Below are 17,894 nucleotides of genomic sequence, written 5' to 3'. Positions count from 1 at the left end.
TGGAACGCTGTCTATTCAAGAGTTAAAACAAACAACTGAGGCGAATATGGCGAATCCTAACTGGTTCCATGCACAGCGCATATCTCAGCCGTTGCTTCCTTTGCATGAGCATGGCCCCTCTTTCTCTCCTTTTCTTCTCACAGTCTGATACATGCATTTCCTCTTTCCGAAGGCGACTTGGGAAAAGGCCTTCTTCCCCTTCATCTTTGCCGGCGAGCCTATGGATTCGCCTCTCCTCCGCCTACCGCTCCGGCGGCCGGTGGCGGGGAGGAGATTCCTGGTGCCTCGGCTCCGACTAGTAGATAGGTAGCGTTTTATTCCTCATAGAGGTGGAGCTCCTTCTTCGAGTCAGTCTTCCAAGCTCTGATCTTCCTCAAGTTTGTCCATTGGAACGAATTAGACAGAGCTCCAGCGTAGATTCTAGCCACCTCCTTGGGCGACGAGCACTACTAGGGAAAATCTTATACACAGAATCTTACCAGCAGCGCGGTTTAAAATAAGGCGCTACTGCTACTTAGCAATAGCGTGTGACAACAAACCGCGCTACTGATATCCACATAGCAATAGCGCGTCAGGAGGAAACAGCGCTACTACTACAATTGCCACGGCCTTGATGCCAGACTAGGTATAGCAGTAGCGCCGGTTTCGTAAACGCACTACTGCTATGGCGTTTAGCAGTAGCGCTTTATCCTAACGCGCGCTACTGCTAAAGCCATCCTATTTTCTCCAACCGGCCGCCCCTCATTCTCCCCTCTCCACTCCACTCTCACTCTCCCCCGCACCTCCCGTCGTCCGCCGCCGCCGCCGTTCCCCGACCACCGTCGTTGCCAACCTCTGCCGACGCTCCTGCTCCTCCTCCACTGAGGTAGTTCCTCCATCCTTCCTCCTTCCACCTCGCTCCCCTCCTCGCCCCTCTCCCGATCCCTCCATCCCTCCCTCTCCCACCTCACTCCCGCCTCCTCCCTCCCAGCTCCCTCCCTGCCTTGTCCCTCTCCCGATCCCTCCCTCCCTCCCTCGTCCCTCTCCCGATCCCTCCCTCCCTCTCCCACCTCACTCCCGCCTCCTCCCTCCAGCGCCCTCCCTGCCTCGTCCCTCTCCCGATCCCTCCCTCCATCCCTCTCTACCCTCACTCACCCCTCCCTTCGTTCCTACTCCCTCCACTTAGTGTAGAAACTTTTAGGTATTAAGAATATAAATTTTTAGATATTAAATTTAGTAATAGAAGTAAGAAAATTTAGGGTAGAACTAGGGTACTAGAATTTTAGCAAGTGTTTAATAGAAATAGTTTATTTAGTAACTGGTTAATATAACTAGTTTATTTATAGTAAGTGCTTAATAGACTAGTTTATTTAGTAAGTAGTTAACAGAACTAGTTTATTTAGTAAGTACTTAATAGAACTAATTTATTTAGTAAGTGCTTAATAGAACTAGTTTAGAGAGAGAGACCTATATTAGCAAATTTAGTTATGTTAGGATTATATATAAGATATTTTGAAATGTTTTTGTTCATATTTTCAACCATTGAAATGCAATGACCATCAAGTTTGAATGCTCATATGATGTAGATATAAGTATGTATATCTAGTGTTGCTCAAATAGGATATGTGCTTGCCCAAGTGTCCATGTTTGCAGGGAACACCTCCGAGTGGCCTACGTTTTGCCGGAGTGTTGATTAATTTCCGTTCCGGCAAATTTCAGGCTCTCGGTATGTCCTTTTTTAGCAAAGGTCATGCCGGATTTTTCGGTGAATTTTGGCATGGCTTGTGCTACAATATAGGAAATATCGAGTGCGTTGGAAATGCCGGAAAGAGCATTTAACGCCATTTTGGGTTTTGCCATCGAGTTATAATCTTTGACTTTTGAACACAGGAGATGTCCGATGACGATGGGTTCCCGGAGTGCGGGTACTGCCACGATGACCGGGGTTTATGCGACAAGTTTCCTCACCTGCAAAATGATAGGTTTTTCACCGTGAAGCTGTAAGAGACCTTTGATGTTTGTACGGTACGTAACGACAAACATTTCATCGTAATTAATATCGTCACTTGTGCTTCTTTTGTTCAACGTGTAATTTCTGGATTTTTTTCAATTCGATTAGTACATCCCGTGCCATGCTAGACCATATGTATTGGAGAAGCTTGGTTTTGGTTTAGATGACTTTGAGAATGTGGAGACGAGGATGGCTCACTTAAGAACTAAACATGGTTATGAGTTTCTGGTTAAGCTGTACAATGCAGTCAATCACTCCCATTTCGGTTGCTCTAATTGGGAAGCTCTCTACAAGGCATATGGATTTGAGGAGGGTATGCAAATAAGATTTGATATTCGTCCAGAAGATTATGATGATGATGATAATATCAACATCTGGGTGGATGTGGATATGCCTTCAGTTTTGCCTAGATGTGAGTTTGTCAAACTAATTTGTTAAGTTAAGTAATTTATATTGTTAATTTAAAATTATTTGGTGTTCGTCGGTACTAAACTTATTTATTTATAATTGTCAGTTTATTTCTTATCCTCAAGAAATACTCGGAAGGTTGTAGACAACACATACTACAACTATGACTCCGAGCTTAATTGTGAGAAGAAAGGTTATCTTGCCTCATTCATAGAAGATGTTGAGGCCTTTAAAACCAATCACTCGATCATCCCAAATTATACTAGATACGTGCCACTAGTCCATAAATTGCTTGATGGTAACTTCATTGCCAAAAACTTGTTAAGATTTGTTAATGATGGTAACTTCATTGTATACATTATTCTTAAGAAAACTACATTGCTAACTATATATATTACTATTACATTTTTCAACAGAGGCTCCCGAAGGAGGTTGTGCCTGATTTGATGTTTATCGAAGGTGATATGCATATGGTTAGCTTACGACCAACTCCTCCGAAGGCTTACCACAGTGCATACTCAATTTATTCAAATGATGGAAGGCTCAGAATCAAAGAATGGAGCAAAGTGATGAATGCGCACACGCAACTAATTGGAGACAAAATGAGTGTGCGCAAGCCACAAGTTGGAGATAGGTTTATCTCCATTCTCCATTATGGAGATGGATCTGTTTTATGGTATTTTACCTAGGAGAGAGGAGTAGGTCCTAGGTATTAAGAACAATTATTTAGTGTTGGTTATATACGACTATGATGATGATGAGAAGTTGTTATTATGTGATACAATGTGTTAGAATTGATGATGATGAGGAGGAGGAGGAGTAGTGATTATGAGTACTACGATGATGAGGAGGAGGAGTTGTTATTATAACTAGTGACCAAGTTGATATATGATGTCTCATGGACGAAAATGATGAGGAGGAGGAGTTGTTATATGACAATGATGTATTATGATGATAAGTTGTTAATGATATGATGATGATGATGATGATGATGATGATGATGATGATGAGTTATTATGTCATTGGGTGAAAGAACCGCGGATTAATGGTCACTTTGGATCCATCCACTTGAAACTAATCTGCGGTTTTTTCACCCAATGATGTAAAAACAACCTCTAAATTGCTATTGGACGAAAACTTGTATAATGGTCTATGAATAGGACATAAAATAAAAAAGAAATAGAATACGTAATAATAGTAGTAGCGCGGGTAGAGAGGCGAGCGCTACTGCTAAGTAGGTATAGCAGTAACGCGGGCCAACCCATGCTACTGCTACCCTTTAGTTGTAGCACCGTAGCAGTAGCACGGGACCGCGCTACTGCTATAACTAAAACCGGCGCTACTGCTAGGTTTTTCCCTAGTAGTGGAGGTTAGGGTTTCTCATCGTGCGTACGCGACGACGATATATGGTGCCAGGTTCTTCAGATCGATTCAAGAATTTAACGACGACGATTGCAGCTCTGGGGCGCTGGTCCTTAGGGGCACGTGCACGAAGACTTCCCGACTGTCATCGACAAATTCAGGCCATCTCCGGTATAGAAGCGGCCACAACGGCACGTTGGCGGCACGTTCTGGTGGCGGCAATGGTCGTTCGGTGGTCCATGGACCTTGATGTAATTTTTATTATGTTTGAGGTGCTTTGTACTTCCGGTGAATCTTTATAATAGATTTTGTCCTTTTCGCAAAAAAAACTAGGTGAACAAGTTGAGGATTTTTTTCTCCTTTTTATAGGGGAATATAAGTTAAGGATCTCAGAATTGTTATCTGTGTCATCGACGCCCAGTGGATAGTTCGGCCGGCCCAATTTAGTCCGGTCCAACTCCATCACGCCCTAATACAAGGTGTCGAACCATTATACTCGATCGCAGCAGCAACAAGTTGTTCAGATAACGATGGAGAGGACGACGTCGGCGGAGGATCTGACGCAGCAACTACCCGACGACCTGCTCGCCAATGTCTTCCGCCGCCTCCGGACTACGTCGCCCAGCCTCGCCGCGTCCCGGTGCGTCTGCAAGGCGTGGCGTGCCATCATCGACGGCCGCCGGCTGCTCAAGGACCTCCCGTCCTACTCGCTGACCGGTATATTCTTCCACCTGAACGGCGAGCCGCTCCCCAGATACTTCTCGCCCGCCTCATCGTCCGTGAACATCGACCCGTTGGACTACGTGGATACCGGCTCCGATGCCATTAAGTGCTTGGCAATCACGCAGCACTGCAACGGCCTCCTCCTGCTCAACGACGGCGACTGTAAAGAGTCATGGGTGCTTAATCCCGCTACACGGCAGTGGACGCACCTGCCTACTCCTCCACCCATGTGCACACCGGGCATGGAGGACGTTGATCATGTAGATCGTTACATGGACTTCCATGATCGATACCTCGTGTTTGATCCCGCGGTGTCACCGCACTATGAGGTCTTCTTAAGCAAGTACGTTCCCTTTATTCCGTTGTCAGATATTAACAAATTGGTGGATCCTCGTATACAAGAGAGAGAATGGCCACCGTCGATTTTTGTTTTGCTTGTCTTCTCGTCGAGGACAACGAGGTGGGAGGAGAGATCTTTTGTTCGTGAAGGGGAGGCCGCGGGGACCATCCGCAACATGTTACACGTTCCTCCGTCCAACCACTGGTATGCCGCATACTGGCAGGGATCACTTTACTACCGCCAACATGGCGTGTTCATGAGGTAACTGGCTACTGGCATCTTAAACACCAATTTATATATTTTACGCTGTTGTGTAGCTAGTTATTATTCTAATTTTTACCATGGTTTATCTTTTGCAGAGTAAACTTGTCAAACCATAATTACCAAGTAATTAAGCCGCCGAAAGGTTCCCAGAAATATCTTTTTGGCCATTATTTAGGAAAATCTAAGAATGGTGTATATTGTGCATTAGATCATGGCCCCAAACTTCGGATTTGGTACCTCGTCGAAACAGGTGATCAGATAAAATGGGTCTTAAAGTGCAGCATCAACGATAGTTCTTACCACAAAACTCTACTTGGATTTCATCCAAACAAAGAGACCGTCTTTGTCTTCCAAAGACCCTCCAAAAGAGTAATGGCTTACCATTTCAATAGCTCCAAGACCGAAGACTTTGGCCCCTTAACTGCAGACCGCGTATGGCTGGCTTTCCCATACACATTGTGTTTGATGGGAGAGCTTTCAAGCAACAAGCAGTAGCTTAGTTAAGGTACGGGGGATTAGCTGAACGATTTACTTTTTCATGAACTTTAGGTGCAAGAGTGATCGATTCATGTAGAGAAATGAACATCTTATGAATAAATTCATTTGTTTTATTTTATTATGGTACGAAGCAACAAGCGGTAGCTTAGTTATATATATGGCTTATTCATGGCAAGGAAACAGAGACATTGATCGGCTAAGTCCTAGGTACAAAAGGTGTAGAAATTCTTTTGGTTACAGTTTTGTATGGTGGTCCTCGAATGGAATTGGTTTAAAAAAATTGTTCATTTCTTGGTTTTTATCAGCGCATTACTCCTCCTTCGTAGGAACATATTATAGAGGAGGAGATATATAGTTATGCCACTTATATGTGGGTTACACTCGAGTGATATTTGATTAACCAAGATTTAAGAGAATATATGCACCAGGAAGGTGCAGTAGCATTCCTACACCTATTAGATGAATCTTGAACCACATTGAAAGAATACGAAAAGAAATTAAGTGAAATAGTTTTAAATGAGTGAGCGACCCAAGAGCAACCCCAACTGCCACCTCTAGCACCCCACCCTGTCGACGTCCCTCAGTGCCATTGCAACCAACACGCGCCTCATTGGTGGCGGCACACACCCCAAAGAGGGGTGGGGAGTTCCCAGGCCACAAGATGTTGCCTCGTGACAGTGTAGCGGTTGCTCTGGACACGGTGACGCGGCGCCCTTGTCAGGGTGGTGGAGGTTGGTTCGGACGACAAGACAATCCTTTCCAGGGACTTGGTGGCGTGAGCCTTGCAGTGGCGATCGTTGCATCTTACATTGTTGTTGTACAGATATGGGGACGTGAGAGAAGTGGCATGGGCAGCGTACTTTCCTATGCTGAGGTTGGCCCTGGCGTTGTTGTGTTGCGCAGTATCGGTTGGTCAGGTGATAATCACTCCCGCCGGCCCTTATCGTAGTGGTACTGGATGACGATCTCCTATGGCATTGGTGCCCCTATATGGACGTCTGCGTGTGATCGAGTGATGTGATGTTTGTGTGGCAGCTTGAGCTTGTGGCAAAGGTTGTGAAGCAACGGCGACTTCGTTTCCAGATTGCCAGTGAGCTCGCAATCTTTTGGTTCGCAGGTGGCAGCAATCCGCGTCTCTGTGAGGCGGTCCTTTTGCTTGAACATGTGGCTAGTGCCGTGGTCCAATGCTTGTGGACAGGACGACGGAGCAAGAGGTAGCGCTTGCTGGTATCATCTGATGTAGATCTATCATTGGTTGCCGCTTGTGAGGATGGTGTGGGGCTTCCGAAGCATCTCGAATTGGGATTTTGGCATCCCTCATTGACTCTGCCACATGTGCGACGTCGAGATTTCGTCGTTCGGTGGCTTTTGTGGTGAGCGTCTCTTGTCGTGGCCTGACTGCTTGCTTGTGCGGGAATGGTCATCATTCGCGTGGACCGTGCACATACTAGTTGCTGGGACCACAAAAAATGGAGGACATCAAGAAGGGTTTTGATTTGGTGGTGCTTCTTGTGTACGTGGTCTCAAACTCCAAGGTGAAAATCCTAGGTTTGACCTTAGTTGACCATACCTGACAAAAGCGATGTTTTTGTATCATTATTTTGTTGACGACATTGCTTAGAGTTTGCCCAGACTTGATTTTCAAGGTGAAATCATGATCTGGCCTTCAATGATTGGATCTCGTACTTGGTCTTCAAGGTGAAAACCCACGATCTGGCTTTTAGTGGTTGGATCTGGCAACGACGGCGTGTACGCGTCTACTCCTTTTCGTGCAGGCATAGATATTGGAGAACCATTGTCGTAGTCCTTGTATTGTCAAGAGATGTTTGGTGCCAATGGTCGTTGCCTGGTCGCTTCGCGTCCTTTTTCCCTTTTCATCCGTCTAGGGCATATATAGATTCAGCTTGTATTACTTTGTTCTTTGTACGCAAGATCCTTTGTACATGTGAGTTGGTGTTAACTGTGTCCATTAGTCATGCAAAAAGCCGGTTGTGTGCTTATTGTGCTAGTAAGTATCCCCTCCATAACTACACATCTGACAAAAGTTCCGCGTGATGTTTTATGCGCAACTTAGTATGATGGCATACGTCTTTTATCAACTTAGAACCACAATTTTCTACTAGTTGCCTTAGGAATAATAAATTGCTGATTTTATAATAAATACTCCCTCCGTCCCACAATGACATCAGACGCTTCAAATACACCATCTCAGTAGTATTTTTCATATCCAAGTTGCTATTCACACAGTTGTTGCTGATTTAGAAAGGAAAGAATGGCATGACTGACTTCCATTCATGGAGAAAATTGGATATTTCCCTGATTTAAGCCTTCAGTTTACTTTTGCGTAACAGCAAGACCTCTCCTCATTCATCATCAAGCGTATTACAGTTACAATTTTTTAAAGAGTATTACATACATATTAGTAAAAAGAAAGGCTTGTGTTGAACTAGACCAAAACCAGCAACTAACATTTCCCTTGGACGTCCTCGACCACTGATCGATGATAATTCTCAGCAGATCGTCTTCGCTTCAAATCGTCCATGGATAACAACATTTGCAAGAGCCTGCAATAAAATTCACAGATTGTTTTCATTTGGTGATGATGGCCTTACGTGTAATTCTTCTCCATCACACCTTCTAGGGCTAGCTGCCTTCTCCGGCTAGAGTTTTCGATTCACAAAGGTTGGATTGCAGTGGCACCCAGAAAAAAATGCACAATAAAAAAATTAGACTTAAATATCAGTTGAGCAAGCAGGCACAACAAAATATGAAAGAATTACACCCGAGGGAACAATCATGAAAATAGAGCAACTTTCCAGCGGCATGAGGGATTAGAAAATAGAGCAACTTTCCAGATATGTACATTCATTAAGACATTTCAGGACACATGCCTTACTTAACTAACATGCGCTCACCTTCATCAACCCACAAGATCTCAGATGCTTGCAGAGCAAGTTACGGATTCCATATCCTTGCTACGCCAAGCAACCAAGGATTCAACATCAACCCTGCCTACAAGAAATCTAAAATCATGTAGGTAGAGTTCTTGCTTGTATCACAAGATAAATGAAAAAAAAACAAGTAAATCTGAAGAAACTGGTTTTGAGGAAACAGAAAAAATGCCTTGACTTAATTATGTCCAAAAAAAACAACATGAATGTAAAAACAGATATAACAACTCATAGGCACATAGTAATTGTTAGTCACAAATGGCAAATTGTGAGCTAAAAGCAAACAATAGGGGTCATTACTTCATTCATCACACTAGGTAACAGTATTATGATGGAGTGCAGTTAATCAAATAAAAATAGAATACAAGCATGGTTTTCAAAACATCTCATGGAGACTAAATCAATAAAACAATGGGGAAATAACTAAGTTAGCTAGCTTAACCAATCAGAGGAGATAATTCTTTGTGTTTCATATTCTTAGAGCAAGTCAGCCAAAATTCTGAAAACATTATATTGTATAGAGATTAAACTGATGGAAATCCATACAAAGAAACTTGGCTAACCAAATTTAATCTTCCGAACAATTACAGGCATGGACATTAGCAAGTGTGTTCATATTAGTACAAAAATTAATATTGAAATCAACAAATCTTACAGTGAGAGTACAAAATTTTCATAGCCCACTGATTCAGTTTACAGAAGATATTCACCTAAAAGACTGATAGTGACCAACTCACATAGCATACTTCTAAACTTAATAGTAGCAAAATAACCAACAATTAATAATGCAGTCCAGTGATTGGGTATGTTGACTTGCAACATCCGGATGTAAAAGTAGTCAGCCAAAATGATCAATTGAAATTTCAATTAATCACTGAAGAAATGAAGGGATTAAATAAGTAAAAACAAGTCTTAAGGATCTGGTTGCAGTCGTAAAGTGTGGTAGATTGTATTATCTTCAAATCTACATAGAACAGATTAGTAAATTGAAATAGTAAGAAAGTAGTCTAATTCAATTTCTTCTTTAATCGCGTCCACATTCAATCAAGTAAAAATAAAGAAATCAAAGACAAATTCTTGATCAAAGAATCCATGAAAAGAAGGAAAAATGACACAAGAATAGACTGTAATAAAAAGTAAAAGAAGTAAAAGAAAAAGGGACTGCAGATATCCAACAAGGGGAAATCTGTGTTGCAAGTTAACATCAGGGGAACCCTAGGACCGCCATCTCCGATCTCTCCCATTCGCCGCCGCTGCCGCCGGCCTCCACCGCGGTGTCAGCGTGCCCTGCTACCAAAGGTGATGGGGAGTCCTTGCTCTTGTCGGTAGGCTCTAGTGATCGGCCCACGGTTTGGTGTGGCGGCGCTTGGCGGACTAGCGTGTGGAGGTCGGAGCAGTGGCCCCGGGACAAGCTCACCGGAGGGCCACATGCGGGGGAGGCGGGACCTCGGGTCGTGGTCAGGGTGGTGCGCTTGGTGCGCTTCGGCGCCCATGCTCGGCTGCGGGTGGTTGACTATCCTGGCCACAGGTGCGGCAGTCCTGTTGACACGGCCTCGCCGAACCTAGGCTGCCACGCCTGGATCTGCCATCGGGGGTTGTGCAGGCTGTGTGGCGGCAGCCAGGGAGGGCTCGCTGATGCTGCTCTAGATCTGTCCTCTATCTCCTGGATCGGGCCGGCGCGGTCTGCCGCAGTAGCAAGCTGCAGTAGTGGTCTTGCTCCAGACCTGGAGGGTTGCAGTGTACATGGAGGCTCCGGATGCGATGGTTACTGCCTAGTGTCGAGGGTCCCCAGGGTGGCAGGGCACCGGCCGCTGGTGGTTGTTGGTGCCAGCATGTTCGCGCCCATGGTGTCGTTCCTTGGTGTGCCATGGACGAAAGATGGCAGCATAGCGTCACTCACACATGGGTGTGGTTCGGGGATGGCCATGGCAGTTCAAGATGTTGCATTGGTTTGTCGCACGTAAGTCGGTTGTTGTCGGCGACGAGTTGTTTGGGTTCCATAGCTATTGTTATTATTGAAAATGGCTGGCGACAAGTTGTATGGTGAACTCCAGGGGAAAGCCTAGCACTGACTTCTGACGATGCCGGCGACAACGGCGTCCTCAGCTCCCTCGTCATTTGGATCTCGAGCTCTCCGAGTGAAAACTCAAGCTCTAACTAGGCCATGAGCGGGCGTCGGCGGCATTCGCATCGCTTCCCCCTTGGGGCATCACCTTTGGAGGTCCAGTCTTCTATCAGATGACAATGGTTGAGGTTGTCCCATGGTTTTGACGTCAACTAGGCAAGTGTACGGCCTCGGGGCCCGTGGGAGGCCGAAGCGGTGGCTCCGGAGACCGCCTTTGTGACATACGCTATCGAGTCATTGGGGTGGCAAAGTCATCGACTCATTTGGTATGCGATCTCGAGGCGGGTGTCGAGGCCGGAGCGACGATCGCTTTTGCGATCTCGAGACCGGTGTCGAGTCAGATCACTTGGGTGGCAAAGTCATCGACTCGGCTGGTGTGTGGGCGAGATGATGGTTTGTATGCCGGAGTGGTGGCTCCACAACCAGGTTGTGTTGTTGTGTGTCGATTCTGGTTGCTTGGATGGTAGAAAAGTCGGCTCGCTGTATGTGCAGCCTCGTGCTGGTGTGCATGGCTCAATTGGATCTGTTTACAGCCAATTTTCCTTATAAGCTGGTCAATTTTCCTCTTCTATACAGAAAGGCAGAGCTCCAGTCGGTTGCTCCAAAAAAATCAAAAAAGTAGAAGGAAAAAACTAGCGAATCTTCCATGCTTAAACATCCCGCGATATCCTTCAAAAGTGAAAAAAAAACTACAAAACAGGGAGGAAGGCACTGAAAATGGGTCCAGCACAAAAAAGGAAAAGAATAAAAGAGCACTGGCTGACTGGTAAAACCACACTGTAAGATCTCACCTCATTAAACGGCACATGTGCATCTGCCAAATAACCAATGTTGTTAAAAAGAGGCAGCACAAAATATCAGGAAGGAAAAAATTAATATATAGCAATAACATGTTTTACTGGTATTCTGTTACCACGTCTGAAACTAGCTCACAAACATTCTTTCGTTTTTACTGATATATATATATTGCTGTCATACAAATAGAAAACGAAGAAACAAACTATTATGTTGAAAGCAAGGTGGTAATTCGGAAGTTCCACTTCTACCAGCCTACACTTGTTTTTCTCTTCATTCTGTCAAATGACCATGACAGAACACTATTTTTTGCAAAATTTGCAAAGAGATGATGATAACCGTGAGGACTGATAAAATCTAAATTAGAATGTCCGTGATAGTGCCTCCCTCCCTACTCACCTAGTTTTCTTACCACATAGTGCTTACCTGCAATTGTTGTTGTTTGTTGTTGTCTTCATATAGGAGATGAATTTAGAACTCTGTATCATAGCAAATCATCAACATATGACTGCAATTGATAAAGTTTCATATGATTCATGGTGATGCATATTACACCTGGCTTAAACATACGAAGGAAACAATTTGAAAAGTATATACCTGGTTGCTGAAGAAAACCTATTGGTCAACTGAATCATGTGATCACCTGCATCAAGCAGAAAGAAATTAAAGATTTGTACTGAACCCAATTCTGATTTCTATTTTCATTCCGCAAAATGTACAGAGTTTTGATATGTGCCGCTAGCCGACAAACTAACAAGTTCAGATTTCTAGCTACGTGAGTAAAACATCTCTCCTAAATTGAATAAGAAAAAAAAACATTCTCTCGCACATCATGGCTGAAACTTTAACAATTTTACTGCGGATAGTCTTGGACACACTAAGAATGCCGTGGGTCCCTGTGCACTACCATAGCAATCACAGGACAACATCGGACACCATATTAAGGTCTCTATCTAAAATGTAGTCATAACTAAAGTAGCAAATCGGTTTCATTCTTTTAATAGCAAAACTATAAATGGGTGGCACTTATGAACAAAAAGATTGCTGCACAAAACAGGAAAATATTTAGATGGATGGGCTTGGCTCTTCGCCATCGTCCATCATTGTGGATGTGGTTGTTGTTGCCTTGATCTCCATGAAAGGGGCTGAAACCGATGGTTACACGCCATGAGCCCCTTTCCATCACGACAGGAAGGAAAGGACAGAGCACAGAGTTGGGAAGAGAGGGGCAGCATTATTATTCATAATGAGGTGTAGGCTTTGACCACCCGCTTGGTTCTTACTGTGGAAAGGAGCACCCGGCTGCCGTGCAGGCCCAATAGTGGCTATGTAGGCAGCTTAATCAGAGAAGAATAGGGTGGGAAAGAAAAGTACGGAACAGCTCTCCATCGACCCAAACAATGCTGCTGCATGACAAAAAAGGAGAGGGTTGTGCGGAAAAGCAGAGGTAAACAAGGTGACCTAAACACTGACGCAACTTGGGCACCGGGGATATGACCTATTCATGGATGAGTCGCTCGACACGCGACTCGAGTCAACACTAAGTCGAGTCGACATATTTTTGCAACTCGTCGACTTGACTAGTCGTGCCTAGTCGCGCGACTTGAAAACCATGGACCTATTGGATAAGAGCCCAACAACAGTGTATGTCTTTCGGCACTGCAGGGTGCAAGAAGCGAAGCTCCTACCAACCCAAACGATGTGCCTCACGGCAGATCCACGGGACAATTTACGAAAAGCCTATGTGAAAAAGAGGAAGGGCCGTGTTGGAAACGAAGTCGAGCCCCAAAACACACGACACGACGAAACCCGGCTGCTGCCGATGGGACCAACGAAAACAGAGACCCAGCTAGTAGAGAAGTAGCAACTTAGTGACCAAAGTCCATGAGCTTCGACGAAAACGAGTGGTAAGTTGCGATAAACAAGCAAATACCAGATTAAATAACCCACGATCGCCCATCACTAGGTAGCTCTCCCAGCCCCAGTGCAGGACCATTTGAAGGAAGTAATACATTCATATTATACTGCATGTGGTGAGATTGCATAAACATGTTCAGAGTATACATCCCATCCTTAACTGTACCACAGTAGTTAATGACCTATCTAGGAAGAAGACTACTTTTCGTCCCTCGACTATTGACTCATTTAATTTACACCCCTACCCCCGACCCCCCAGAAAAAAAGCTCAAACCACTCACAACTTGCACCATCAGCCCTAGGGAAAAAGTGGAGCCAGTGCCCAGTATGGCTTCAGATTCAACAAGAAATGAGGTTATATCTCCTACAAGCGGCAGCCAGTACCAACCACCACATAGACATATTGTTTCCACACAAAAAGGAAGAATACATAACCAAGGTATAGCGCATCGGGATTGTTGTGACATTAGTCATAAGGTATTATATTTATATAAGCAGAACAATTGACTGAGTTGAGCAAGCAAAATAAAGAGACAAAAGTGACAGTGCTCTCTAACACAGCTTAACCGCAGGGTGCCCCCCACATTATGAGTCACATCTCGTTGCATCAACCAAGTTATAAGAGAAATGCAGAGTTGCAGAAGATGCAGAATTGGAAAGTTCAACAGATGTATGACAATATAGGGTTATACCCCGCAGCTGTGGTGGCTCAACGGCTGGAACAGTACACTGGTGGCTCAGTGACTGGAACAGTACTTCACGCTCGAACAGTACCTGTGCAGAAACCAATCTCCATTAGTGACGAGTGCATGAGCCATAGCTCAAAAAGATCAGAAAAAAATAACTTCACCACTATGAAATTAATGACTTAACCTCTGAAGTCAGATTACTCTAGCATTATTAGGAAAATAGCTGAACAAAATCGTGTTTGAACATCTAATTTGGGTTTAACCCATCCTCACATTGCTTAAGTATGAAATGATCCAAACGATGCCACATTCTTTCCAAGTAATGTCGCATTTTCAGGTTGTTCTGAAATGACCAATTCCCATGTATGATCAAACATAATAATGAGTTATCTATTTGAACCTTCGGAAGCTGCTAACAATACTCTCAAACATTTGAAGTACTGCAAGTAGCAGTGGTATCATCCTCACAGCCTTGTCTTTTTCGCAAAAAGAATCACCTTGTCTTTTGTGTGTGTGTGTGTGTGGGGGGGGGGGGGGGGGGGGGGGGGGGGTGATTCTTGTAGTTGAATGATCACATTCTTCTCCTTTCTTCAGGGCAAAAGGTAGAACAAGCGCGAATAATACCACATGGGAAGTTTGGTCCTCTTCACAAGGCCAAACGACAAATGAAACAAACTACACAAAAAATGTCAAGATAACAGAATAGGATGCACCCCTCAATTTAGGGCCATATCAGAGATGACACCTACACTGTTGATCATTGGCATTTTCATGCAAGCTAACAGGCATACAGACAAATTTGTCCTTAAAATGATAATGTGTGATTGCCAAATCAGACACGGATAATCCAGTCCAAAACACAAGTATGAAACTACAAAGAGGTGAGTAAAACAAGGACACAAGTGTCACTGATTTAACAAATAAAAATTGATTATCAGCCACACAAGTCTAAATTTTTAAGCTTTCAGCGAAATACTCAGTCAACATGTTAAAATAGGGAGGACGAGGACGGGCTAAACATGAATAACATGCTAAGCATTGTCAGCAGCACGACCCTGAAGCAAGCTAAGGTCTGCTTGAGTAACTACTAGTAATACAATATCGAGAGCTGGGCACAAGAATGCTACATATAATGGTATCTTTATTTTATATTGCCGATAGAAAATCTTTAGCTAAAATGAAAAATGTGTAAACAGAAGCAATGGCGTCCAATTTAGAGCATCGTATACTTAAAAGGTGCGATTTTTTCCATGAAGGTGCCTTTGACTACATTTATCTTAAGCAAATCGACCAATTTCCACAATGATTTTATAAATTTTTTTGAACGGTGCAAGAACCAGATGTAAGGACAGAGAACCAAATCCAGGTTCCTGACGTGGGCACACGGCACACCATGAGGTTCCTTGCAATGAGTTTGTATAAAATGTGTGCAAACCTTCGCACAACTGATATGATCAAGCAAGTGGTCAAAATAGTCCTCTATTTTTCAGGACAAATACAGTTCAGTTATATTAAAAAAATTGATTTTATCAATGAGGAAGAAAAAGATAACTAAGTTGTTAGCAAACATTTCAAAGCACAATAAGGACACTCCTACAACCATATACAAATAGGTTGATTCAGCTACTTCTGTGATATAAAGGTAAACAATTACCTGCAGTGAAGAAATCTGTGAACGGATGATAGGAATTCTCCAAAAAACTTTGATTAATTTTCCTGGACTGCATTGACTCAAGTTCAACAATGAAGGTATGGGGTCCTGAACAGCAAGACACCTTTATAAAAAGCGCATGAGCATCCTCTGAGTACCCCACTATAGCTTCCTTCCCTGTCCTGATCCGACCTGAACAGCAAGGCAGCGATATAAAATCCACACCAGCAACCTCTGAGTACCCCACTATAGCGTCCATTGCCTTGATCGGATGTGTAAGATCAATGATCTTGTGCACGATAACAATCTTCGGCAGCACCCATGTGTGAATACCCTGACTACTGACCTTGCGTTTCCACATTTTCAAGCTCAGATACGAAAATACTGCGATGCCAACACCACCATCCTCCCCCCTGATGATCCGGCTGTTGATAGAGTCAATGTCCGCATGAGATGGCCCCTCGGTCACAGCTAGTGTCTGGCTATGCATATCGAACTCGAGTATGCCATTGTTATGCCCATACAACCACCAATAAAGGACATTGCCGACAAGGGTACAGGGGAAACTGTCAGTGAGGCCGTCGCATGGTTTTGTGGTCGAGACAAGATCGCCCCACATGCCAGTCTCCGAGGAGTAGACCTGGGCTATGGCTGGGTGGTTCAATCTGGTGCCTACCAGGACCACCTTAAAGGGGCTCGAGTGGCAGTCTCCGTGCACGTGGTCCTGGTCGTCGCCGGCGGCGCAGAGCACAGCTCCACCCAAGACATACCAGGCGAAATCCAGCGGAATGGCCACGCGGCGGCGGTCGCCGGAGACGGGGTCAAACACAAGGAGCGCACGACGAAACGTGCTGACGAAGAGAACGCGCCCATGGCGGCACCCGAGCAGAGCCCAGAAATCAATCTCGTCGCCGTGGCCGCCGGGTCGCAGCGAGAAGCGCTCCCGCGGGATGCGGTCGGGAGCGTCGAGAAGGGAGGTGAACACCAGCTCCCGGCCTTGCTGCCCGAAGACGCCGAGGATGGGGGGCTGCCGGTGGTGCGCGACGAAGCGGCGGTGGAAGGCGGGCGCGGCGGCGAGGCGCTCCCATTGCTTGGAGACGAGGGAGGCGCGGAGGAGCGAGGAGGGCAGCGGGGCGACGCGGAGGAGGATCTCGCCGAGGAGGTTCTCGTCCTCCATCTCGTCGGCGGAGCGCCATCTCGTCGCCGCCGGACTCGTTGGCTAGGGTTTGGTTGAAACGGAAATGGGGAGTGGAGATGCGCAGGAGAAGAAGGAAGGAAGGAATAGACGGGCTGGGCCTCACGAGAAAAGCCAGTGGGCACTTGGGCCGGCCCAGTTTACTACGTGCTCGTCCGATCCCCAGCACCAGCCCAGTTCGGAGTCGGATCCCATCACGTGCCAACATGTCTCCCTGTACTTTTTAATAAATAAATATCGAACCATATAATTGATCGATCGATCGAAGCATCACCAAGCAGTCAAGCATCGACCTCACGCATGGAGGACCTGACGCAGCGGCTGCCTCACGACGTTCTCGCCGACGTCCTCCGCCGCCTCCGGCAGACGTCGGCGCGCAGCCTCGCCGCGTCCCTCTGCGTCTGCAAGGCATGGCGCGCCGTGGTTGACACTCGGCGGCTCCTCGCGGACCTCTTGCCGCACTCACTTACCGGCATTTTCTTCCACCTCAACAGCGAGACGCTCCCGAGGCACTTCTCAGTCGCTGCGCCAGCCGCGAACATCGCCCCCTTCGACTACTTGGATACCCGCGACACCCTTGAATACTTAGCGATTAGGCAACACTGCAACGGCCTCCTTCTACTCGTCGCCGACGATTACGACAATGAACCAGAAGAGGCATGGGTGGTTAACCCCGCCACGCAACAATGGACGCACCTGCCTACTCCTCCGCCCATGTGCACGCCGGGCATGGAGGACATGGATGATAAACTGGATCTTAAAGTGAGATGAAGATGATAGGAGCAAAGCACTAGCGGGGGAGGATTTGGTTTTTGACAATGATGGTGCCGGTAGTACCAAAGATAGGTCAAAGCAGAGTCGCCTCAAAAATTCTCTACTTGGGTTTCATCCGAATGAAGAGATCGTCTTCCTCCATACACCCTTCATCAACAGATTAATGGCCTATCACTTCAATAGCTCCGAGGTCCAAGACCTGGGCTGCTTAC

General features: G+C 45.5%; 2 protein-coding genes across 5 annotated transcripts; one reads left to right on the top strand and one right to left on the bottom strand.

Annotated features, from left to right (window-relative positions):
- Positions 1–4,253: 4,253 nt before the first annotated feature.
- On the top strand, positions 4,254–5,698 carry LOC123140763 (uncharacterized). Its single transcript, XM_044560049.1, has 2 exons — positions 4,254–5,084; positions 5,183–5,698. Exons 1-2 carry the CDS (start codon positions 4,291–4,293, stop codon positions 5,580–5,582), a joined length of 1,194 nt encoding a protein of 397 aa, XP_044415984.1. The 5' UTR covers positions 4,254–4,290; the 3' UTR covers positions 5,583–5,698.
- Positions 5,699–7,876: 2,178 nt separating this feature from the next.
- On the bottom strand, positions 7,877–16,947 carry LOC123143078 (uncharacterized). Of its 4 annotated transcripts, none has more exons than XM_044561864.1 (5): positions 15,717–16,947; positions 14,066–14,147; positions 12,054–12,099; positions 8,501–11,964; positions 7,877–8,245 (listed from the first exon to the last, which is right to left on the bottom strand). In XM_044561864.1, the coding sequence occupies exons 1-2, from the start codon at positions 16,888–16,890 to the stop codon at positions 14,131–14,133; spliced, it is 1,191 nt and encodes a 396-aa protein (XP_044417799.1). In that variant the 5' UTR covers positions 16,891–16,947; the 3' UTR covers positions 7,877–8,245; positions 8,501–11,964; positions 12,054–12,099; positions 14,066–14,130. The 4 variants fall into 4 exon arrangements, with proteins under 4 accessions (XP_044417799.1, XP_044417800.1, XP_044417797.1 ...); XM_044561865.1 differs by having other exon boundaries at positions 7,877–11,935; positions 15,717–15,905; positions 16,060–16,947; XM_044561862.1 differs by having other exon boundaries at positions 7,877–11,964.
- Between the last annotated feature and the right edge of the window lie 947 nt (positions 16,948–17,894).

Source organism: Triticum aestivum, chromosome 6D (genome assembly GCF_018294505.1).
Source record: "Triticum aestivum cultivar Chinese Spring chromosome 6D, IWGSC CS RefSeq v2.1, whole genome shotgun sequence".
NCBI classification, from domain to species: Eukaryota; Viridiplantae; Streptophyta; class Magnoliopsida; order Poales; family Poaceae; genus Triticum; species Triticum aestivum.
The sequence above is the reverse complement of the archived record's forward strand: the minus strand, read 5'-3'. Positions and strand labels throughout refer to the sequence as shown.